At 51.5% G+C, this 24,136-nt stretch overlaps 1 protein-coding gene across 1 annotated transcript in view; it reads left to right on the forward strand.

Moving 5' to 3' along the window:
- Nucleotides 1-1,961: 1,961 nt before the first annotated feature.
- The window catches only part of Hk2 (hexokinase 2), a 53,848-nt gene continuing 31,673 nt past the window's right edge, over nucleotides 1,962-24,136 (forward strand). The window contains exons 1-2 of the mRNA XM_021658101.2: nucleotides 1,962-2,498; nucleotides 18,435-18,597. Of these exons, the coding sequence (XP_021513776.1) occupies nucleotides 2,436-2,498; nucleotides 18,435-18,597 (226 nt within the window). The 5' untranslated portion in view covers nucleotides 1,962-2,435. The remainder of the gene's footprint in view (nucleotides 2,499-18,434; nucleotides 18,598-24,136) is intronic.

Here is a 24,136-nt window from a genome sequence, read left to right on the forward strand (position 1 = left end):
TAGGGGTGTGTCCCACCATGCCTGGCTGTAAAACTTGTTCCTAACAGTCATTCTTAGGAGCTTGAATTTTATTTGAATATTGGAAACTATTAGTGGTTTTAAGCCAAAAAAAAAAAAAAAAAAAGAACCAGGTATATATCCATCAATCAATTTCATCTATCTATCTATCCATCCATCCATCGGGAGAGGGTTTCAAGTAACCTAGGTTGGTCTTGAACTCCTGACTCTTCTGCCTCCACCTCCCCAGAACTGGGACTACATTTTTGGCCACCACACCCAGCACTGATTTGCATGTATGTGTGTATATATGTACATATGTATGTCTGTACTTGGACTTTGAGATAGGGATTCTCTGTGTAGCTCTGGCTGTCCTGATTTGTATTTTAAACAAGTCTGTTAGGCTCCTGAGTGAAGGAGAGAACAGAGTGGCCAAGCTAGAGATAGCTAAAAATGAAAGCTAAGTGACACAAAATGGGTCTGGTGGAGTCACTGGTGGCTTGGCCATGAGGGTCTGGATTCTTTGATAAGTTAGATCAACTGTTCACAGATGGTCTGAATAGATGTGAGAGTGAGTGGCAGGAAGGAATCAAGGATGATGTCATTCGTGGAGACCCTGGTAAAGGAAAAATTGGGAAGGTCAGCCTCCTACATACCAGTCACCTCAGCAGGGGTGACAAATAGCAGCTCCCAAGAGAGCCCTGGGGACAGTCCTTGCTTGTGGATTAGGCTTGTTAGGTACCTGTGTACTGACGGTGTAACTGCCAGGAAAGGCGCTGGAGGAACCGCGCAGAGGAAATGAACCACATCAGAGTGTAGCAGAAGACAGCGCAGCAGAGAAGAAAGGGCTGGGGTGTACCTCCTCAGTTGGGGCAGCGCTTTTCATATACAGAGGACAGGGCTCCTCTGCGTAGCTCTGGCTGTCCTAGAACTCTCCGAGGTCCCTCTCCCTCTGCCTCCCACGTGCTGGGATTAAAGGCCTGCGCCGCTGTGGCGGGGAGGGAGTCCTGTCCTTCCGGAACTGGTCGGCTTCTCCTTCCCTCCAGGCAGCGTTCCGGCCTGGCTTGCCGTTCTCCACCGGCGCCCACCTCATGTCGTCTGAGGCGCTACGTCAATACCGCTGGCTTCTGCTCACACATGTAAACTTGGAGTCTGGGGTCACGCACGAGCCGAGACTGAGCCTTGTGCTCTTCTCGGCATCTGTGAACCATTCCACACCACTTGAGGCTAGGGTCAAGCCCTTACCCCCTCGCTTTCCCCGCCCCCCGTCAGTTTCAGCTAGCGACAAAGTTTCTCAGCCTTTTACTCTCCTGGCTTCCAGAAAGGCTGGATAATAGAGTGGGGAAGAGATTTCCATTTCAAAGTGAGGCGTGCTCTTGTTAGCGACGTCACCTTGGGCAAATCTCATTAACAGCACAGCGCCGGGTTCCCTAATCTGCAAAAGGGGGTTAGCAAAATCCATATGCTATCGGTATGACAGTCGCTTCAGGAATGCAGGGATCCGCTGACTCCTTGGGCCACAATTAAGATGGTTCAGACTTGTGACGGAGTAGTGGCAGCCCCTCACATGATTCCCAGAGACCAGACTAGGTCCTTGTCCGCCCAGGGCGTGTGCTGCCGCTGTCACCTGTCTTTCCAGTCGCCCAACATCTTTTGGGCCGGTGATCACGCGCCCCCCACCCGAAGCTGAGCCTGACGCGGCGGCGGCTCATGCGCCCTGGAGTCCCAGGCTCCTGCCACGGAACACACGTCCCATCTCCGGAGCCTGGCTCCGCCCCTAGCCTCGGGCGCGCCTCTCCCGCCGCCCGCTTGGGTGTCGAAGCGGCCGCGCCCGCGGGCTCTGGACGGTGATTGGCTGTGGGCCGCGGGCGGGCAGGCGGAGGGCGCACACACCCTCTCCCCTGAGCCAATGAGCGCGTGCACGTCACTGTCGGGGCGGCCCAAAGAGCCGGCAGCCCCTCAATAAGCCACATTGTTGCACCAAACTCCAGAGCCGGAGTCCCAGGACAGCTCGGGCTACGCGAGCGTGCGCGGCCAGGAGACCCGAGGGCAGCAGCAGCGCGCCGGTGCCTGCGAACGGTGCGGTCGCCGAGTGGGGCAGCGCTGTCACTCTTCCGAAGTTGAGCCTTCGTGGCCCTGTGGCTGAAGTCAGCGACTGCCCGCCGAGCGACCAGAGCGGTGGCCGCGGCGAGACGCAGGCGCCCTCCAGGAGCTGTGATTTGAAAAGCAGACCGCAAAGGAAAAGAAGAACCCTGCTTGGGAGGCCCGAGGCCCCGCCGGCGAGCCCGCGTGGTTAACTTTCTTTGTGTGGCTCCTGCCGTTCCCGATCCCAGCGGGACTCCCGGGCCTGGGTTCAAAGCGGCCGTCCAGCTCTGCCCGCTCCCCCGGCAGTTCTCGAACCTCGGTTCTTCTACTTGGCCCCGACTCGCCGCAGCAGCATGATCGCCTCACACATGATCGCCTGCTTATTCACGGAGCTCAACCAAAACCAAGTGCAGAAGGTAGGTCGGCCCGGGCGGGGGCGGCGGGCTCGCTTCGGGCCGAGGCGCGTGCTCCGCGGCAGCCCGGCGCACGCCGGGGACCCGCTTCCTCCTCCTACGGGGCTGGGGACGTGGAACCAGCCTGGGGCGCGGGGAAGGTCCCGAGCGCGGGGGGCCGTCCGCGGGGCACCCACCTCCCGGGACCTGCGCGCGCCCGCCCCACCTCAGCCCCCTGGCTGTCTCGAGGGGCGGGCAGCGCGGCACGTAGTCCCGGACTGCTGCGCCCACGTGGGAGGAGCCCCTCCGGCAGCCCGGGTTCCGGCCGAGCACGTGGGGAGGACTCGGCCGGGAGGAGGCGCGGTGGCGGCGGGGCCCGGCCCTCTGCTCCTGGGGACGCGCCGGGGAGGCCCTGGGTTCCTCGTGGCGCCCCAGGAGGTGGGTGGGGAACGCCCCCCGGGAAGGAGCGGGAAGGCGCGCGGGAAGGCTGGCTGCGCGCCCCCTCCCCGGAACTGCACTGCCCGGAACTGAGGCTCGGAGCGGCGCCCCTCACCGCACATCCTCCCGGAGGCCGCCCCGCCTCTCGCCCCTGCGTCGGGCCTCTGAGTTGGGGCAGATTCGGGATAGTGCGTTCTGGCCTTCCTCGGCGAAAAGTTTCGCGGGCTGGACTCACCTTCCACCCCACGGTTCCCAGGGCTCTTTTGTTTTCTTGGCTTCAGAAAACGAGCCTTTAACCGCCCAGACCCTCCTGTTCCCACCTCCCTGGTCTGCAGTCCCCGCAAACCCGAGCTCTCCGACGCTCGGAGGGTCATTTACATAAGAAAGAGCTTCGGGCTCGACCGGAGCCTCACACTCTCCGCCTCGGGGTAGGGAGGTGGGGGTGGCCCTGAGCCAGCTCGGAGCGCTCAGACTCCCAGGAGAATTGAGTTTCTAAAATGCCCAGGATTACGAGATTGGTTCCTGTCCTGGGCCCTCGTCCAGAATTTGAGGGAGGGAATGGTCTAGTGGGGTGGGGTGGGGGGCGGAATATCCTGTCCAGAGGGTTGTGTTAGAGCTAGCTGTAAGCCGTTGCTCAGTCACACATTTGAAATTACAGTGTCTCGTGGGAACAGATTTTAGGGGAAAGTGCCTTGACCGCTTCCTAGGACGGTCCCCCGCTCCCCAATTCTTATGGTCCTGAGCGCGTGGGAGAGGATGATAGATTGCTTTTAATGTTTCCAGGGCATATGAACCTTAGACTGGAGAGGCACCTGATAAGTTTAGCTTCTCTGTTGGATCTCTAATACCTCGGGATGTTGTCCTGCACTTTAATTTGGTTTCTTTAGAAACTTGCCTTTGAGCTGGCATGATTTGATTTTGCTGACTCCGCTGAGCTTCTCCAAGTGAGGATTTGACTATCTCTTGGCAATTCCTGAACAAAGTAGAGGGAGGCCCCTTCATCCTAGGGAGAGTGAGTTTTCCTCTTGGACATAGGATTTCTCTTTACGAAGTTTCTCTTCGTTGATGGAACTGTGGGAGTGCAAAGGACACACTTAAGGACAGTGGAGTCATCTGCCCCGGGGAGTGGAGAGAAAATTAACCAGGGTATCTGGAAGTGAGTGCGAACTCCTGCCTATGGTTTATTCATGACAGGACCCTTAGCTCTGGAGGCCTCTCCTGCTCTATGATGACTGACTGGACACAAGGTGAACGTTTTGTTCCTTTAGGCGCCCCCCCCCCCCCCCCCCCCCCCCCCCCGCCACTTGGATGTGTTTCCTCTTAGTTTCCTCTTAGTTTACCAGTAGGGGCAGAGTTGAGTCGGGCCTGTAACTTAAACCAGGTGTCTGTCCCACGGGGGATTTGGCCTCCCGGTTTGGCCGCCCTGACCTGGCTTGGGTGTGTGAGGCTGTTTGATCCCTCTGAACTTTGAGAAGCGACACAGTATACTGGGAGCATGTCTGAGTTGAGGAAGAATAAGGAAAGATGAAACTTTGGTTTGGGAACGCTCGATTTGGACTTCTGTTTTTTTGGTTTGTGACAGGGTCTCTACAGAGCCCTGGCAGTTTGTTCAGAAACTCACTATGTAGACCAGACTGGCTTTGAACTCACAGAGATCTGCTTAGACTCTTCCTCACCTCCCAAACAGCTGGGATTAAAGGCCTGCACAGAGGTGGTACACACTTTTAATCCAAGCACTCCAGAGGCAGAGGCAGGTGGGTCTCTTGAGTTCGAGGCCAACCTGGTCTACAAAGCTTGTCCAGGACAGCCAGGGCTACACAGAGAAACCCTATTTGTGGTGGTGGGGGGAGAAGGCCTGCCTACTACTCCAGACTTTGCACTTTGTTTTGGGGGGGGGGAGTGTAGGGGCGGGGTCTTACTGTCCTTGGCAGGCCTGACACTCAGCTGTACACCAGGTTAATTTTGAACTCAGATGCGCCTGCCTCTGGATTAAAGCTATGAGCCACCATGCCTGGCTTTGATTTCGACTTTTCTAGAACCTCCCTGAGATTATTTTATTCTAGTCTCAGGGCTTGGAAGTTGGTTGGAGTAACTGGCTACAATTAGCCCCACTTCTGTCCTAGTGGACCTGTGCAATGCCTCCGTTCACTGTTGCTGACTGAGTTGTGGAATTCAGTGCAGAGCATCCACTGTGAACGGGGGCTCCCGCTCCAAGTTCCTGACACAGGTTAGCTCATGCATATTCACATAACTTCCAGAGATAAGCGTGATTACTTTGAGCATCCCTTTATTATATTGGCAGGGAACTAGGTACAAGATTAAGTTGTCCGAGATTTTTTTGGTAAGAACAAATTGTTCTTGAGCACACTTGCCTGCCTCTGGGGGACATTAGACTGCAGTGTCCACTCTGGTGCTGAGACCACTTCCAGGCAGTGGTGTATACAGGTACATGGCTTCCAGCTTGGGTTGAGCAGTGGCTCTGTGCCACTGGATCTTCCCTAGCTCTGTGCCACTGGATCTTCCCTAGGAGCCTTGGATTCATTTTTGTCATCTTTCTGACAGTTACAACCCTGTCACTTAGTCTGTGGGATCCTTCCAGACACTGGAGAGTTTCCCAAATTCTAGTCATGTATTTCAGGAGCCTTCTATGACTCTACATGCTACTCCTCATTACAGTTTCATTTTTCTTGCAACTTTCCATTTCCCAAAGATGTAAGCCAGCAGCCCTCTTCTCAGGCCCATTCACGTGTCTGCTCTTCATGGCCCTGGACACAAAGTCTCTATGTACCTCTCCCATCTGCACGCCTCCTTGTTCATGCTTCCATCTTCCCGCTCTGGTTCTGTGTGCCTACATCACTCCACTTGAGCTTCTGTGACGTTGGCTCAGTAGAACTGGTGGGTTTCAGTCGGAACCCTTCCTCAGGCAGGGGGAACCCTGGCTATATCCCAGTTGGTCACCACAGTTTCTGATTTGGGATGGAGTGCTTAGAGTGTGTGCATGGAGGAGGGGCACTGGCGGGAGAATAGAGTGGGGGGTGTTGGGGTGTGTGGAGCCTTAGAGGAAGGGTGGCTCTCCGTGAGCAATTCCATCACCTGAGGCTGCTGGTTGGGAGAGAAGACAGAGGTGTGGTTCCTGTTTCCTGCACCAAGGCCTTGTGTCCTGTCTATGGAGGAACAGAAGGTTGTGTCTTAGGGGGTGGGAATGATCCGTTAACTTTAGACATGAAATATGTCCCCCTTTGTTAGCCATTGGCCAAGCTCTCTGACTACACACAGAATTGGCATTTAACTCCAGCTCTGTAGTAGGCTCAGTTTACTTAGGTCCCTTGTAGGAGGAAGGGTGGACTTGGACTATCTTGGAAGTAGAAAGATTACCTCCATCCCCCACAGAAGCAAGGGTCTCATGTAGCCCAGGCTAGCCATTCAGTCGTGGGCAGAGGAGGGGATTACCTTACATCCCAAGGGCTGGACTCAACAGTTAACATGATTTTCAGAGCTGAGCTTTTCTTGCATCTAGAGGACTTTGCATCATTCAGTTGTTTTCCAGGAAGAATCAGAGCAACACAGACCACAAAATTTTAAAAAAAGGCGGTATCTGGAGTAAGAGCTGATACCCAAGATGAAACACAACCCCCAAGCACCCAGCTACTTATGATTTGAAAGACCAGCTCTTGGTAAGAGGATCCCTTTACCCTGGAGTTTTCTTATTACTTATTCTTATTTTTACATGCATTGGTATTTGGTTTGCATGAAAGTTTGTGAGGATATTGGATCCAGAAGTTGCAGACATTTGCGAGCTGTGGGTGCAGGAAATTGAACCTGGGTTTTCTGGAAGAGCAGTCAGTTCTCTTAGGCCTCTGAGCCATCTCTCCGGCCCTCTTTCCTGGAGTTTTGAAGTCAGCAAGTTTGTTCTGTTTTCTGGCGTTGTATAGTCCGTCCCTGCCATTTCAAAGCGTGAGGATGGCGCATGACACCATTTTTATTGGCTGTGTAGGTCCCAGAAGGAGGTTTGCTTGGGGTAGAGTTGATGCTGTGTTATGCAGTTTTCCCAACTTTGCTTCAGGCACTTTGGGCTAAAAAGTTTTTGTGTATGAGGGGCTGTCTCATTCTGTCATTTAATTTTATTTGCTTTTTTCCTTTTTGAGGCTTAGCTAATGCTCACCTCCAACTGTATACACAGTAGAGGATAACCTTGAAGTGCTGATCCTCCTGCCTCAACCCATGTGATACCATCTGTTTTATATGGTGATGGAGTCAAAACTCATGGGATCATGCCTGATAGGCAAGCACTCTACCAACTAAGCTTCATCCCACATCCCCCGTCTCTTCCTCCTTTTTTTTTTTTTTTTTTTTTTGAGTCAGGGTCTCACTGCATAACTGGTTTGCCTAAAACTGTTGTGTAGACCAGGCTAGTTAGTCTGCAACTCAGATCCAGTTATCTCTGTCCCCAGGTGCTAGGGGTTAAAGGTGTATACCACCAAACCCACCCACCATCCCTCCCTCCCTCCTGTCTTCACTCTGCCTTCTTTCTTTTTTCCTTCTTTTCTCCTTCCTTCTTTCCCTCCCTCCCTCCCTCCCTCCCTCCCTCCCTCCCTCCCTCCCTCCCTCCCTTCCTTCCTTCCTTCTCCTTTCCCAAGCTAAGCATGATCTTTCTGTCTCTGCATCTCCATTGCTGGGATTGCCAGCGTGAGCCACCATGCCCTGCTAGCCCCCAGCTTTCAACAGTGTCACATGGGAATTTGAGGTTAGGTCCTGAGAGCACAGCTTTCAGCAGAAGCCCCTACCCCTCACTGAAGGGCTGACTCACAAGACAGTGCCAACTAGAAAGTTATCGGCAGTTGCCTTTTTCCAGGAAGCCACTGGCGAAGATTTGTGCTCTCCTTGGGGAGGATCTCCAATTGGCCCTGTGGGAGTTTCCAGTCAGCCTTCCATACAAGGCAGACACTGAGCTTGTGGGAGAAAGGGCTGGTGACACCAGCCCAGGGACAGGCAGTGGTTCTTGGAAGAGGTTGCAAGATGGAGTCGGCTTGTGGCATAGAATCCGGGTTAACTTCAGAACAAGCACTGGCAGTTTGGGACAATGAGAAAATTTTCTCTAACTTTCTTTCTTTCTCGTTCCTTGGGGGAAGCGACACCCCCACTCAGAGGTCTTGGATGCCTGCTGGTGCACCCCAGGTTGAAGCATATTCTCCTTTGGGGAACCCTGTACCCGCCTTGCAGTAAGTTGACTTCCAATGATTTCCAGGGTAGAGGCTGCCCAGGGCAGATATTAAGGGGGCACCTCTGGGAACTAGAGTGTGCATCTCATCATCTGCCCCAGATCCTGGGGCTTCCCGCCAGGGAAAACCCTGCAGGTGAACTGTGCTCAAGCCAGCACCATGGGCGGTGTGGCTGCCCTGGGTTCATGGAGCTTCTGCTAGGGACCAGCGGTGGCAGCCATGCTCTCATGCTTTTGGTTCATTAGATGGGGGTCTCCTAGAGCTATAGCAGGCTGTTTTGCCCCTCATTCAGACCCTGGGCTGTTGAGGGGCTGTTCTTACGGACCTGGGGAACCCCAAATTCTTCACAATGTAGTAATTAGTCTCTGTAGGGAACCCAGAGCTTCCACCCTTAACATTTCTTTATTACTTTGTGTGTGGGGTCGGGGGAGAAGGAGGGCATCAGAGTCTCATACTGTAGTCTAGACTGGGCTGGAACTCACTATATAGCCCAGGTTAGTCCCAAACTCATGACAATGAGTTTTCTGACCTTAGCTGGATGTGACCCACTCCATCTCTTGTCCATTTTGTAGAGGTCTTGTCTTCTTCAGTGAGGAGTTGGAGGAGCAGAGAATCCCAGTTTAGGGTGGCCATAAGTGCTTACTGCTTCTGTCTGTAGCCCTCAGTGTATTCCTTTGTGAAGCCTTACCTCAGCCTGTCCACCCACCCCCTTCCTTCATAGTCCCTGCTGGGTGCTCCCGGTGTCCCTGGAGGTGGTTTTTAGCATCAATTGCTTGATAAAGGAAGGGGTAACAACAGATAAAATGCCTGGCCACTTTAACTGGGGTTCAGTGAAGGCATTTGAGGCTGCGTAATTTTCTTTCCCAGTTGAGGGGCTCTTCTCTACTTACTCCTCAAGTTTTTCCCGTTTCAGCCCTCTTCCCATGGCCTTTTAGACTCCTCTGTTCCTTTTCCCTCTTTATTAGAGGGAGGGTTGAGACCAGGTCTTACACTGTAGCCCAGGCTAGCCTGGAACTCTATGTAATTCAGGCTGGCAACAAACTTGCATCAATCCTGCCCCAGCCTGCCGGATGGATACCTGGGACATTATGTGTGAGCCACGGTGCTGGCCTTCCTAAAGATCTTAAAGATAAACTTCTTTTGTACTTAGTAGGAGCTGGCATCTCAAACACACTGCACTGAGATATCTCAGGCCACTCTAGGTGTATTGCAGAGGAGACACTGTTATGTCATTCAGTTAAAGGCACCAGGTCAGTGCTTTGCCCAAGGGCAAGACAGAAGTCAAACCCAGGCAGGCAGTCTCCCTCCAGAGCCCTTGCACTCACCCTCCAGCACAGAGAAGCCTGGGACAAGTGGAGAGGGTTCACTGTTTTATTGGGTTATGAGTCAGGTGTCAGTTGGAAAGGGACCTTTGGAATGATGTCATCCAAGCCCTTTTACAGGAAAGAAGGCAGCTGCGGTGTACTAGGTGATATCCAAACTCCCAGAAGCCTCGAAACTGGAACTCAGCTTCCCCATTTTTGTCATGTCATCCTTGGGAGTGGGTTCCTTTAGAACAAAGTCCTGACTCACTTTGCGGGCTGCCGCTGTGGGACTCTTAAAATCTATTGCCCCGAAGTGGGCCCCCTTTGAGAGTAAAAGCAGCACTGTGTAGCCTTGCCATTTCCACGGGTGGCAACCAAGATGGTCTTGGGCGTGCGGGCATGTCTGGGTGTCTTGCCTGTGGTGGGTGTGGTCTTGGGTTGGGTGAGAGTTCTGGGTTGTCCTTGCAGCGGAGAGACAGATCCAGAGAATTTGATCTGGCAGGTGGACAGTGGTCACAGACAAGCCTGAGAGAGTAGATGCTCCTTTGAGTCAGGAAGCTGTGAGGCAGACTGTGGTCCCCAGCCTGGGGCCGTCTAGAGGAGGTGAGGTGTGGTTTAGGGAACTGAGCAGAGCAGGCAGATGAACCTGGAGGAAATGGTGTCAGCTTCCCAGAGTGAGAGTAGTGGCCTGAAGAGCAGGGTCAGGCATGGCCTCCTGTCAGCTTGGGGTAGCCAGCTCTTTGTGTTCCTGATGTTGTCATAGCCCATGTTGGTAACCGTAACCAAGCTTCTTGAATACTAACTCATCTTGAGTACTGAGAGCTGCTGGCATCACAAATATGCTCAAGACTTAGTTGGTGCTTGTGGTCTTCTGGGACTCATGAGAATGAGGGACCAATGTCTGGTCAGCCTGGAAATATCTGCACATTCCTATTAAGCAACTAGTCATAGTAGCCAAGTTATCGACACCCTAGATGTCCATCAATAGGAGTGCCTAAAGAAACTATAGATAACGCGTGCCTTTTTTTTTTTTTTTTTTTTTTTTTGGAGACAGGGTTTTTCTGTGCAGCCTTGGCTGTCCTGGACTCCCTTTGTAGACTAGGCTGGCCTCGAACTCACAGAGATCTGCCTGCCTCTGCTTCCCTGAGTGCTGGGATTACAGGTGTGAGCAACCACCCCTGGCAACACATGATATCTTATTCTGCCACTAAGAATGCAGTGATGTCCTTGGAGGAAAATGGATGGAGCTGGAGGTAATCCTGTGACTTGAAGTAAGCCAGACTCAAAGATGAAGGTCACATTCTCTCCTATGCAGACTCTAGATTTTTAAAAAATGACATGAAAGTGTAAGGGGAACTATTTATGAACAAGAAGGGGCAGGTAGCCCATGGAGGAAGAGGATGCAGGCAGTCCTGATGGACCTGATAGGCTAGGTCAGACAATAGGGGAGGAGGACTTCGCCTATCAGTGGACTCGGGGAGAGAGATAGGGGAGGAAGAGGGAGGGTGAGACCAGGAGGAGATGAAGGAGGGGCTACAACTGGGATACAAAGTGAATAAATTGAAAAGAAAATTAAAAAAAGGGGGGGCACCAGCAGAAGTGGGATGGGCAAGAAAGGCAGTGGGGTTGAATATGAACACTCTTTTTCTTTACTTTTTGATTTTGTTTTGTTTTTCTAGACAGGGTTTCACTTTGTAGTCCTGGCTACATGCTGTAGTTCTGGAACTCACTCTGCAGACCAGCCTGCCATTAAAGGTGTGCGCCACCACTGCAGTGCAATCATTTATATATATATATCTTTGAAATTATATAATTACACCATTTCCCCCTTTGCTCTTCTACCTCCAGCTCTTTTTGTATCTTCCCTTGCTTTCTTTCTGATTCTTGGCTTCTTTTCCTTTTATTTCTATTTTCATGCATGTATTTGTAGGTGGATATATGTGTGTACAAATGTGTGTACGATAGAAAGATAAACCCACTTGAAATCCCAGCACTTGGGTGGCCAGGGCACAGACATTGCCTTTGACTTGAGGCTAGCCTGGGCGACAGTCTCAATGCAAGCAAGCAAACAAGTAAGCAAAATGGTTGTAAGCCTGTATTTTATTACAGCAAGAGAAACTACTGTTGTCTGTCACCTTAGGTTTGTAAGCATTTCTTGGCATGGCTGCCTCAGGCTGCGGACTGAGCCTCTTGCTGGCAGTCTGCTGTCTCCTTTACCCTGCTGTCTTCTGTGCCCAGCCCTGGCACACTCGGGTGCTCAATAAGCTGTGTGTAAATGGACCAAGCCAGTGTCCTGGGACCTGCTATCTGCTGCCCTACTGCCTCCCTCCGGGATGAAGTATCTAACCAGGGGCCCAGGGTGGGTATCCCCAGTGCCCACCTCCTGGCCCATGGCAAGTGCTGCCTCCTGCTCTGTCTCATTCCTTGTGGCCGAGAGCGAGAACTGGCCAGACAGGAAGGCTAGTGACTCACCACTGGGTAACAGGAGCTTGGAGGAGTGGCCTGCGCGTTTCCTATTCTTCCACGTTCACCGCACTGCCTCGGGCTCTTGAGCAGGCCGTGCATCAGAGCCGGAGTCTCCCCAAGATGGCAGGGCCCGCACAGAACCTCCCCTTCTCATCTGAGGAAAGCGTGCAGCAGATCTGTTATTTCCCATTGGGTTTAGAAAGCAGGGGATGCAGCTTACTCTGCGTCTTCTTCCCTGGCTTATGGCTCCCTCCTTTATCGGAGACACCTGGTCTTCCCTGGTCCTCTGCTCAGCCTTGGCCCTCCTCCTGGGAGGAGTCTGAGAATATTACATATAATTAATGAGGGCACGGGTAGCATTTGCCAGTTTTCCCAGAGTGGACACACCTGTGCCCCAGGTTGGACCGACCACCTGATGTGGGCCTTGTCAGGGACTAGGCTTGTGGTCTGGGGAAGCTTCCCCAAGCTTTGGTTTTCTTGTCAAAGCTGGTGATAAAACGCTGGCAAAGGAAGAATGAAAAAAGAAATGAATTCTTTTGAAAGTGCTGCAAGCATGTGTCAGCTCACTGTCTGTGGAAGGCTGTGTCTAGAGGAGGGCGTCCCCAGCTGTCCTCTTGACCCCTCTGATCGCCTGGGTCTCTGACTCTGCACAGAAGGTAGACTAGGGACATGGTCGTGCTGCCTCCATTTTGTTTCTCCTACTACCTTACACAGGGTCTTTCTATGTAGCTCAGGCTGGCCCTGAACTTGAGCTCTTTCTATCTAAGCCTCCCGAGTGCTGTGCATATCAAGTATGTATTTTAAATTTTCATTATATTTATCTAGAGAGAGAGAGAGAAAGAGAGAGAGAGAGAGAGAGAGAGAGTGTGTGTGTGTGTGTGTGTGTGTGTGTGTGTGTGTGTGTGTTTGTTGTGGTGCATGTTTGGAAGCCAGCATATGGGTTCTTGGGGTCATACTCCAGTTATGCTTGGCAGCAACCTCCTTTACCACTAAGCCATCTTACAGGCCTGGTGTATTTTAAATTATTTTTGTACTACCGGGGATGAAACCCAGGGCCCCATGAGTGCCTGGGACAGCAGGCCTGTGCCAGCAGGCCCAGCCTGCCTAACTTTTTTTTTTCCCCCCGAGACAGGTTTTTCTGTGTAGCTTGCTTTGTAGATCAGGCTGGCCTTGAACCCATAGAGATCTGCCTGCCTCTGCCTACCTGAGTGCCAGGCATGTGCCACCGTGCCCAGCTCCTTCCTAACTTTCTAAACTGAAGTATGATGCACATGAAATGAAATACACATGTAATAATAACCCCATCCATCCAGTATCACCAGAACCAACCCCATTTTCTGGCACCAGTTCCCCTCTCCCACCCTGAAAAGGCTATCACTGTCCCCCCTCCTCCCCCCACCCCATTTTAAAAAGTTTTTGGTTTTTGGCAAGCTTCTCACTGTAGCCTAGGCTTGCCTAAGCAAGGATGGCCTTGAACTATCTCCTGATTTCCTTGCCTCCCTGAGTGTCCGGATTACAGGCATGCGCCACTGAACCGGAACTGCCACGGCCTATATCAACCTAGACCTGCTTTTGGATTCGTGTGAATGGCCGCCCAGGGTGGCCGGTGCCCTACTGCGCCTGCTTCTTTCACTGGTCATCTTGTGAGACACATCTCTGTCCCCGTAGGTGGTAGCCGGTGGCCTGCTCTCCTCCTGTGTGATATTGCCCCACAGTCCCTGTGGTCACCTGCAGGGCCTTCCAAACTGTCCTGTAGGAAGCCAGGCTGGAGCTGAGACAGCTGACATAGTTGTTTCTTTAGGCCAGGAACCTAAGTGTTAAGAAGCCAGACAGGCCTTGAACTTGAAGCTAATGGTAGGATTGACTTAATGTTCCTCCAGAATCACTGGAGAGAAAGTTCTGAATATTAATAGAAGTAACCACAGACTGGAGGCTGGGGGAGGGGCGGCCACCTGTGTTTCTGGCTCCCGCCATGGCTTTGTTCCGATGGTGTTGAAGCTGGTGCAGTCACTTGCTTTTCCTGTTTGATCACCTCAAGTCACCCGTCTGCCGGGAGGGTGTGTCCTGCAGAGACAACTGGCGAACCCTTGGTTCTTCCTGTATTATTTATGCTCCTTCTGCTTCCTGGAGGGATTTGGTGATCCAGGTTAGCTTCAGCCAGAGGCTTTCTTGACCAAGGAGTTGAGCGTAGAGCTTTGTCCTTCCTGACAGTCAGGGCAAGAGGACAGGGCTCTTCTGCAATCAGGATTTTCATTTCACTGGCCTGCAGCAGAGAGTCTGGCCAGTCTGGCAGCCAGCGTCCTGACACCAAGACCTGCAGGAGGTTGCCTGGCCAGGAGGACCGGTCAAGAGCATGGCTGCTTTAAAATGCTCCGGTGGTCTTTGTGTGTTTCTTCCTGCCCAAGATTCCTGTTTTGTTTTGATAAGACATGGTCTTGCTGTGTAGCCAAGGCTGACTTCGAACCTGTGATTCTCGTGGCTCAGCCTCCTTAGTGCTGGTGTTATAGATGTGAGCCATTGTACCTGTTCCCTGCTTCCGCCCTCATTTGTGCAGGTCTAGAGTATTGTAAAGGTTGAACCATACTGGCTTCCCTTTCGAACGGGGTTTGCTTTCTTTAGAGCTTGTCCTGGCTCCACCCCCGACTCTGGAGGAAGAGTCATGTCACACTGGTGTCGTGGGAGAAATGAAACTGACCCAAATTGCCCAATGAGGAGGAAGTGCTGATCTCTTCAACCTTGCTGAACTGCTGTCAGCCAGAAGTGCTATCTCCAACACACCCCTGGCCTGGGTGGCCTGGAGGCCTTCCCTTCCTGGACTCTCGCTTGCTTTGCTCAGGCCTGCGCCGTGACCCCCACCACCAGCAAGGAAGCTTCTGTCTTTCGCCTCCAGTTGATATAGAGATGTGAAAGGAAGCACCCTCCTCCATTCCCTACCCCCACCTCCCAGGCTCGAACCCAACACAGAAGGAGAAGGGGACAGTCTGGGGCAGTGAGTCCTGCCTTGTTAAACCTTGAGTGTGGTTAAGTATGGATGAGGATCGTCTGTGGCCCCCAAGGGTGCCACTTGGCAGAGAGAATTCTAGAAGAGGAAGGGAAAAAAAGAGGCAGTGGGAGAGCTTTTTACTTGACACCTCAATTCTGTCTTGACTGTGGGGGCGCTGTCACACTTCTCCACAAGCCTGGATCAATCAGCTCCGGGTTTTCTCACCCTGGCTCTAATGTCCCGACGCCTGGCTTTTCTTGTGTGCACACATGCAAGCACTTGGCTGTGGGCCTCACAGGGCACTGTTGAGTGTTGTTTGAAAATCATAATCATTTTATATGTTTTTCTTTGGTTTGGGACTTGTTGATTAGGCTAGGCTGTCTGGCCAGGGAGTCCCAGGGATTCTGTCTCTCCATCAATGTGGGATTCCAGATGTAATGTCATCATGCCTGGCTTTTTCTTTTCTTATTATGTGAATGGGTGTTTTGTCTGAATGTTTTCGAAATGCTCATGCCTGGGGCACAGGAGCCCAGGAGAGGGCATTGGATACTCTGGGACTGTAGTTACAGACACTTCTGAACTACCTTGGGGATGCTGGGAATTGAACCCTGGTCCTCTGGAAGAGCAGTCAGTACTCTTAACCACCAAGCCATCTCTAGCCCCCTGGCTGTTTAAAATACAGATTCTTGGGGTGGGACTCAGGCCTTTGTGTTTGTAAGGAAGCACTTTTCCTGGATGAGTTATCTTCAACACCCGTGGCCTGCTCCTTTGCTTGTTTTCAGGACAGGCTTTCTCTGTGTAGCCTTGGCTGTCCTGGACTCGCTGTGTTAGATCAGGCTGGCCTCGAACTCCCAGCGATCTTCCTGCCTCTACCTCCCTGAGTGCTGGGATCAGAGGTTCGTGCCACCACGCTTGGCTCATAATATACTTTGGTTTTGTCTTTCCAGATCCTCCCCACCTCCTACCCATCCAATTTGTTCTCTCTCCTCCCAAAACAAAAAAATCAAAATAATAAAAAATTCACAAAGCCAGTAAGAAGAAAACCCAAATTACCCCTCCTTCACACACACACGCACAAGCTTCTGAAAGCGCCCCATGTGATTCTGGTTTGCAGCCAAGTTTGGGAACTGTTATCTCAAGTGGCAGGATGGAGACCAAGCAGAAGTTATCAGACGCCGGCTGAGCTGTGACTGAAGACCGAGCGTGGAGGGAGGCAGCGGGCGGGTGCGGGCTGGACGGCTTTTGGCCTGAGGTCAGGCGACCGGTGGGTGAGAGAGTGCAGTCGGACGCCCTCTTTCTAATAGCGGATGTGTCTGGGGGCAAATGGGAGGATTCAGTTCTGGAGGCTGCACACACCTCGTTGCCCGCCAGCCGCAGGGCCCCCACCAAGGCAGGAGTGGGCACCGGTGGCGTGCTTAGAAGTTCACCGAAGAGGATGGATCTAGTCAGCTGGGTTAGTGAGCAGTGCCGGAAATGTTTGCCGACTGTTAATGGCCACGTTGCCGTTATCGTTTTTATCTGCTACCCAAAGGTGATTAGATCTACTGAGCAAAGGGTGACAGGCCTCTTAAAGGGCGGCCTTTTAACTTCATTCTTGGAGTTGGGAATGAGAACAATTAGCAATTAAGACCTCGAAGATGGGGCTGGGGACAGCTCAAATGTAAAGCACTTACCTGGCAAAGCAGAATGATTGCTGGGGAATTTGCTCTCCCCTCCCCCAGACAGGGTTTGTCTGCGTAGCTTTGACTCTCATGGACTCCCTTTGTAGACCAGGCTGGCCTTGAACTCACTTAGATCCAAATGCCTCTGCCCCTCTGAGTGCTGGAATCACAGTCGTGCACCACAAATTTGCTCTTTAGTAACTTAGGAAGTGGCAGAGGGACCCACTACAAGGTGCTGCAGGCTCTGCCCTGCTGTGTGGGATTTTGTCTGCCTCCGTGGTAATGGTGGAAAGGGGTTGTTGGAGAGATTTCTGGGTCTCTCCTCTCCCTGGAAATAATAAAGCAGGGGCTCTAGTTCTGCCATGTTTCACATTTATGGCAACGTCCAGAAGAGGATCAGCTGCCTCCTTGCGCTGTCTCTGTGTTGGAGGGTTCCTGGACTATGTGCTCTGATAGTCTCTCTTCAGAAGTCAGCTGTTAGGCAGCCCCACATCACAAGAGTAAATGACTACTGTCTCCTAGCCATGGTGTTCAGTCAGTCAGAGTTAAATGCCTGTTGGGTGGGTTTAGACTGAAAAGCATTTTTTTTTTCTCCTGAATTGTGGATTAGGTATGGGGCAAGAAAAAGCTGAGTCCTTGAACTAGCGTGGGAGGCCTGACTTGTCTTCAGGGCTGGCGGGACGGGTGCATGTGCAGATTCAGCTGTCCTTAGGGAAGACAACTTGGACAGATACCTGAGAAAGAATGTCACAAAGAGCAGAGACCTGCCGAGTTGTTAGGAGGTGGGCAGAGGCTGGCTTAGGTGGGGTTTAGGATATTTAATGGTTTCTTAGTCACTCAGGGTTCTATTGCTGTGAAAAGACCACGACCAAGGTAACTCTTAAAAAGAAAGCCTTTAATTGAGGACTTGCGTACTGTTTCAGAGGGTTAGTCCATTATTGTGTTGATAATCAGACAGGCACCGTGCTTGGGCAGTAGAATTAGGGAGAAGGGAAAGAGAGAGAGAGGGAGAGAGGGAGAGTCTGGGCCCCCCCCACCTACAAGGCTTCACCTACTTCAACAAGGCTACACTTCCTAATCCCCCACTCCCTGGTGACTAAGCATTCCAATGTCTGACTCTATGGGGGCCATTCTTACTCAAACCACCACGGCAGGAAACACTTAACAGATTTTAAATGGAGGAACTGTAGAGTCTGGGGGTGGGGGTTGGAAAAGTGATGGAAGAGTTAAAGACAGAACTGAAGTTTGTGTGAAAACTGGGGAGGAGGTGATGGCTGCTGGCCCTGGGGCGGGGAGGGATGGGATTGACACGACTGGCCATGTGAGGTTCAGGCCAGTTTGGGCAGCAAGAGGAGAGGCCGTGAGCCTCTGCTACAGGATGCTGTTACTGAGTGTCCTAATTTAGCTTCATTGAAAATTAGCTCTCCTCTAGTTCTCTATTCTCTGAGAAGGAACTTAAGCCTGGGTTTTTGTTTTATTTTGTTTTGATCAGTCTCCCGTAAGCCTAAGTTGGCCCTGTGGTCAGGAGGATGGCTTTGAACTTTTCTTCTGCCTCCAAAATGTTAGAATTTGGGAACTCACCAGGCCCAGCAGGTTTTGTTGGGCTGTCTTGTTTCTTGTGCTGCTGGGGTTCAGCTAGACTCTTGTACATGCTTGGAAGTGCTCCTCCACAGGGGGTGCCCTTGCCACCTCAAGAGAACAAAAAAAGACAGCTTTTCTCTGTGTTGCTCAGGCTGCCCCGAAACTCGCAATCCACCAGCCTCAGCCTCAGCCACCTGAATGCTTGGGTTGCAAACCTGAGTTTCCTAAAGGGCTGAGTGATGTCTAATGACAACCGTGTAGTGTATACTGTAATCCATTTAACCTATTCTTGTCTTCTCCCCTTTCAGGTTGACCAGTATCTCTACCACATGCGTCTCTCAGATGAGACCCTTCTGGAGATTTCTAGGCGGTTCCGGAAGGAAATGGAGAAAGGACTTGGAGCCACCACGCACCCCACTGCAGCTGTGAAAATGCTTCCCACATTCGTGAGGTCCACTCCGGATGGGACAGGTGCTGTGCGGGTGGGCTCCAAGGGAGGGTCTCTGGACTGAACACAGAGAACTAGTCTTAGTCAGGGTCCCTCGGTTTCCCCTTTAAAGGCCAACACAGACTGCTGCAAACACTGGGAGTTGCGAGGAAGGCTGTGGGACGGGGTGACATCATCCAGCAGCTTGGACAGCCTGAGTGGAAACTCTGTCAGTCAGCCCTCCCTGGGCGCTGCGGACAGCCATTTGTTTTCTGCTCATGTGCTGAGCAAGGCTTCTTGATTCAGTTTGGGTTTCCCAGTCCCACACAGATAGCATGGCTGGTGGTTGGCCATGGCAGCCGTGGTTGGTGATGTCTAAAGTCCCTCCGTGCTGGTATGCCCTGCCCTCCACCTAGGGGCGGGCTTCTCTCCCGGAGGCCCTTCACTATATAACCCGACACCTTAGTTCTGACGCCCCCTCTCCCCACTTCTTGCCCTCCCTCTCCTTGCACCCACCCTCCAAGCTCGCACTCCCCTTCCCCTTCCCTCTCCCGCACCCCAGCGCCATTCCTGGTGTTTAGATTATTTCATGAGCCCCGTGAAAAACTAACTTAAGTAAACTGGAAAAAAATGTGAAGGGCCATTGTATATATTCCAGTAAAACTTTTAAAAAATATTTGTTTTATTTTTGTGTGTATATGTTTTGCCTGCATGTGTTTCTGTATACCACATAGGTGTCTGCCTGCAGAGGCCAGAAGAGGGCATCAGATCCCCTGGAACTGGAGTTACAGATGGTTGTGAACTGCCATGTGCTGGGAATTGAATCCAGGTCCTCTGGAAGAGCAGCCATTGCTCTTAACTGCTGAGCCATCTTTCAGTCCCTAAGACTGAAATAAGCTGTTGATTGAGCTTTGTTTAATCTCCTATTTGGATACTCTCTTATGATTCCACCAAGCAAGAGACTGACATTGGAAAGATAGTGTTATTTGACTTTTTGGGGAGACAAACAGCCATCCAGTCTTGTGAGCCAGTGAGTTTATTGGGGCCACTTACAGGAGCATGGAAGACCGCTTGTGAAAGCTGTGTCCCTACAGCTCCCTGCCCAACCTTCAGGTGGCTGCAGTCTCCTCTCCCACCACATTTGCTACTGTTGGTATAGCCTTCGGGAGGGTCTTCCCATTGCCTTCCTGAGCCCTGTGCCCACCAGCCACCTCCCAGGAGGGAACCTTCTAACTGTAAAGGAAATAACCACACAGCAGAGGGGTGAAGTCTAGATCCCAGAAAGCCTTGCATGTGAGTGTGAATGCTGACTCTTCCTCTGTTGATGTGGTGGAAAGGGTGAAGTGTCTGGGGGCGTGGACAGAATATTCGTTCCCGTGTTAGTTCATCAGCACAGGCTGAGTGGGAGACGTGGTGTCGCGGTGACACCATGTTCTAAATCGGCACTTGGGAGGTCCATAAAAGGTGGGGGTGCTGGCATATTCTCTCTTTCTGGGGAGCAGGGGAGAGAGCTCAGGCCAGCGCAAGAATCAAGGAGCAGTGGGGCTGAGCAGCCAGCCTGGGGCCAGTACATTTGAGTTCCATGGAGGCCATGCAGGGTTCGGGCTGTGCAAGCCAGTGTGTGTTGGAACGTGACCCTGGATCTCCGTGTGCCCTTGAGGAACACCATAGAGAGTCTCTGAGATCTGGTTTAACAAGACTTTGTACAGTTCCTAAAATAAGAATATTTGCTGAAGCCTTGTGACCTGGCTGGCCCCAGCACTGAGCATGCGTCCTTGTTCAGGGTCATCGTGTGTGTGTGTGTGTGTGTGTTCCCAGACCTTCAAAGAGCCCCTTGAAGTGGGGGAGAGGCCCTTGGGAGTTCTGCTGTGCACACCAGATTAGCATGTTTACCGTTCTGTCTCATTCTGACTGGAAACCGTGCCTGCCCTATGTTTCAGTTTGACATTCTGATGAATGTATTGAATTCTGGAGGATAGCTTGTATTTCTCTAAGTGAGCACCTACATGTGTTCATTAATTTTTAAAGATTTATTTAATGTTGTGTATCTGAGTGTTTTGCTTGCATGCCTGTTGCCATGTCCATGCTAAGAGCCATGGGAGGTCAGAAGAGGGCATTGGGTCCACTGGAACCAGAGTTAGACACTGGGTGGGAACCACCACGTGGGCACTGGAATGGATTCTGGCTCCTCTGTAAGCGCAGTAAGTGCTTGTAACTGCTGAGCCGCCCCCTTAGCCCTGGTTTTTACATAAGCAAAGATTCTCCGAGGTGGACGTTTGTATGTATTTATTGTGTGTGTGGAGGTCAGCGTGCCGTGCCTGCTCTCTCCGCCTCCTACCATGTGCGTCCTGGGGATGGAACTTGGTTTGTCAGGCTTTATGGCAAGTACCTGTACTTTGAAGCCATCTCACCAGCCCTTAAGAAAGAATTTTATCCTTCTACTTAGAATATGAGGCTTGGATGGTCAAATAATTTGCCCAAGTTCACACAACTAATGACAGGCTGAGCCAGGAGTCAAACATGAATATGCCAAAGATGCCAGGTATGTGAGTGTGCCTGTGTGTGTGTGTGTGTGTGTGTGTGTGTGTGTGTGTCTGGGGCCCTTAGCAAGTGCCTGACTAAAGCTTTTGCAATAAGTTGGGTCGGTGGTCTAGGTTGTATGACAGACAGGTGACAAGCGTTGTATATATATGACAGTTCAACTCTATACCTTGAAGAGGTTCCCATGTTCCCAGCGGTGCCTACAATGCCACCATGTTGGAAATGTATCTTTTCCTGAAGGAATACTGCACAGCACCTTACATAAGTGGGTATGCTCAAGTACAGATCTCACAAGATGATGAGTCATGAGAATACCCATAAGCCCCTAGTCGTGGGATACAAATGAAACTCAAATCCCGGAAAGCATCCTTGGGCTAGGTGTGGTCACTGAGAGATAACTATCTGTGTACCAGATAACAGATAGTCCTGTGCGAAAACACCCTCAAAAGGAAAGTCAGTTTACAGAGAGTGGTCGCAGAGCAGGCAGGTGGTGGTGCTGGGATTTCAACGCCGTCAGCTCCGAGCCAGTGCCCGTCCCTGAAGCACGCCACCAGCGGCATGCTTTATTTTCCACGTACCTCCCACACGCCTAGCACAATGCCTTCATTCTTCTTTTGGGAGCTCTGGCTTCGTTTGATCCAGAAAGTCCTCAGCAAGGTTCAGTGATCTGTGAGGCAGCGGTCTGCCAAGCTCCAGCGTCCTACCTTTGAAGACTGAGCATTGTCCTCAGGGAGATCAAGCTTACGCAGATGAGACAATTAGAGAGTGATACGGGGCCATATAACGCAAGCATGAGGCCGTGATAAAGGGAGACCAGCTTGGTGATAGGCTGTGTGCAAACTGCCCGCAGCCCCTTATCTTGGTTGCTGTGTATTAGACCAACATTTATGCCGAGGAGGCCTGAGTCAACAGCGAGCACACAAGCAAGTTAGTAAGAGTTTATGAGGTGCAGACGATCTCAGCAGAGATTGTACTGATAGCCTCCAGAGTGGGTGTTAGCCTCCAGAGTGGGTGGCGTTGGTGTATGCATGTTGGGCACTGGGTCAAACGCTTGATCATTGTTGTATTGAATTTTTTCTTTTTAAAGGTAGGGTCTCACAGTCCCTGCAGTCCCCAGAGGCCACTGGCAGGCACCACTGCTGTGGAACGGCATGGTTAGGCCCCTTTCTTGGGGGGCATGGCATGTCACAGGGCCAGTTCAGAGGCTGAATGTCAAAGTCTACTTGTGTATTCTCCAGTGACCTGACTGTTTGCTGCTTCTGGCACTGGGTGGCCAGGAAGGGCTGGGAATCCTCCGTGACTCCAGAGCAGCCCTTAACCAGCTGTCTAGGTTTGCTCTACTCTTCTGAAGGACCCGGATTCATCTCCCAGTACCCACAGCAGTGTGTAACTAAAGTTCCATGGGATCTGATACCCTCACACCAACTAATGCACATAAAGTCAAATTAAATAAATTATACATACCATTACCTCTTCTAAACTGGGCAGTCCAATCCAGGAGGATGACCCCTTATCTGGCCTTCACTGCTGCTTGGCTGGGCTGTCATGTAATGCTCTAGTCATCTTCTTGGCCCTATAGCCATCCATCCCCTACAGTGCTATTCACACTCAAGCCTTTTGAAGACACAATCTGACCTTGGGAACAAGAGTCTTTGACAGTGAAACTCGCTAGGGGCTCGTGGCACCATTTGCATCAGCTCTATGCCATAGCTGCTTTTGACACGACCTGATTTTGGCAGCTATAAATTGGTGCCATCTTATGCCAGACCAGTGTCCTGACGTGCTCACACTTAAACATGCCGTGAACTTCCGTGTAGGCTACCATTTTTCCCCATCTGGCAGATTCACACTAGCCCTGTTGCCTGTGCCTGGAAGGTATTCTTGCATGAGCAGAAGCCATCGGTTTATACCATTCCCCTTCCTCCCCACCATCCCCTTCCTCCCGGTTGAGTCAGTGGCCGGGCTGCGATCAGCAACTGTGGAGATTTTAGGAGCTGTCTCCCATGCTCACTGTTGAAGCAGCTAGTGGCAGGGAAATATTTGGTCCACAGACTTAGGATGGATTTAGTTTTTTACTCTTCTCTCTCTCTCTCTTTATTTTATTTCATTTTTGTGTTTATTTTTTAAGACTAAGTAGCCCTGGCTGGCCTGGAATACGTACGCTATGTAGATCATGCTGTTCTTGAACTCACAGAGATCTGCCTCTGCCTCTTAAGTGCTGGGATTATAGGCGTAGACTCCAGTCCCTTCTATTTTTAAGTTTTGTATATGTTTAGAGTGTGCACATGAGTGCAGTGCTCTGGGAGGCCACAAGAGGGTGTCAGATTCCTGGAGCTGAAGTTAAAGGCAGTTGTGAGCTGCACAGTGTGGATGCTGGGGACCAAAAAAGTTACTTGGAAGAGAGCAGTGCATGCCCATAACCACTGAGCCACCTCTCTGACCCTTTGGGGTTTGTTTTGTTTTTAACTTTCAAAAATAAGTTTTTTGTTTGATTGTATTTTTGTTTGTTTTGTTCTTAAAGACAGGGTTTGTTTCTCTGTCTAGCCTTGTCTGTCCTGGACTCCCTTTGTAGACCAAGCTGGCCTCAAACTCACAGAGAATCCGCCTTCCTCTCTGCCTCCCCAAGTGCTGGGGTTGCAGGTGTGCACCACCGCGCCCAGCTTCAAGATAAGTTAATCATACCCTTTCTATGCCAACTACTGTATAGTCTAAAGTGAGAAAGTAAGTGAAAAGTAGAAAACACAGAGCTGATGCCTTCGCCTTAGCGTTGTAACAGGTTGTTCATTGCCCCAGACCAGTGACGAAGAGGATGGAGAGTCTAAACAGGCTAAGCCATTGGAAACATGGCTGGCTAGTGAAGACGGGCCAGGCCCAGTGTCGGACTCTGGGCTGGAGCGATGGCCACCTGTTTTTAATGTTAGAGTAGTGTGTTTCAGCTGGGTATGGTGGCTCACACCTGTAATCCCAGCACTCAGGGCCTTGTGGGGAGGTGCTGAAGCAGGAGGATTACCATGATTTTTAGGCCTCAATCTCAAAAACCCA

Source organism: Meriones unguiculatus, chromosome 5 (genome assembly GCF_030254825.1).
Source record: "Meriones unguiculatus strain TT.TT164.6M chromosome 5, Bangor_MerUng_6.1, whole genome shotgun sequence".
NCBI classification, from domain to species: domain Eukaryota; kingdom Metazoa; phylum Chordata; class Mammalia; order Rodentia; family Muridae; genus Meriones; species Meriones unguiculatus.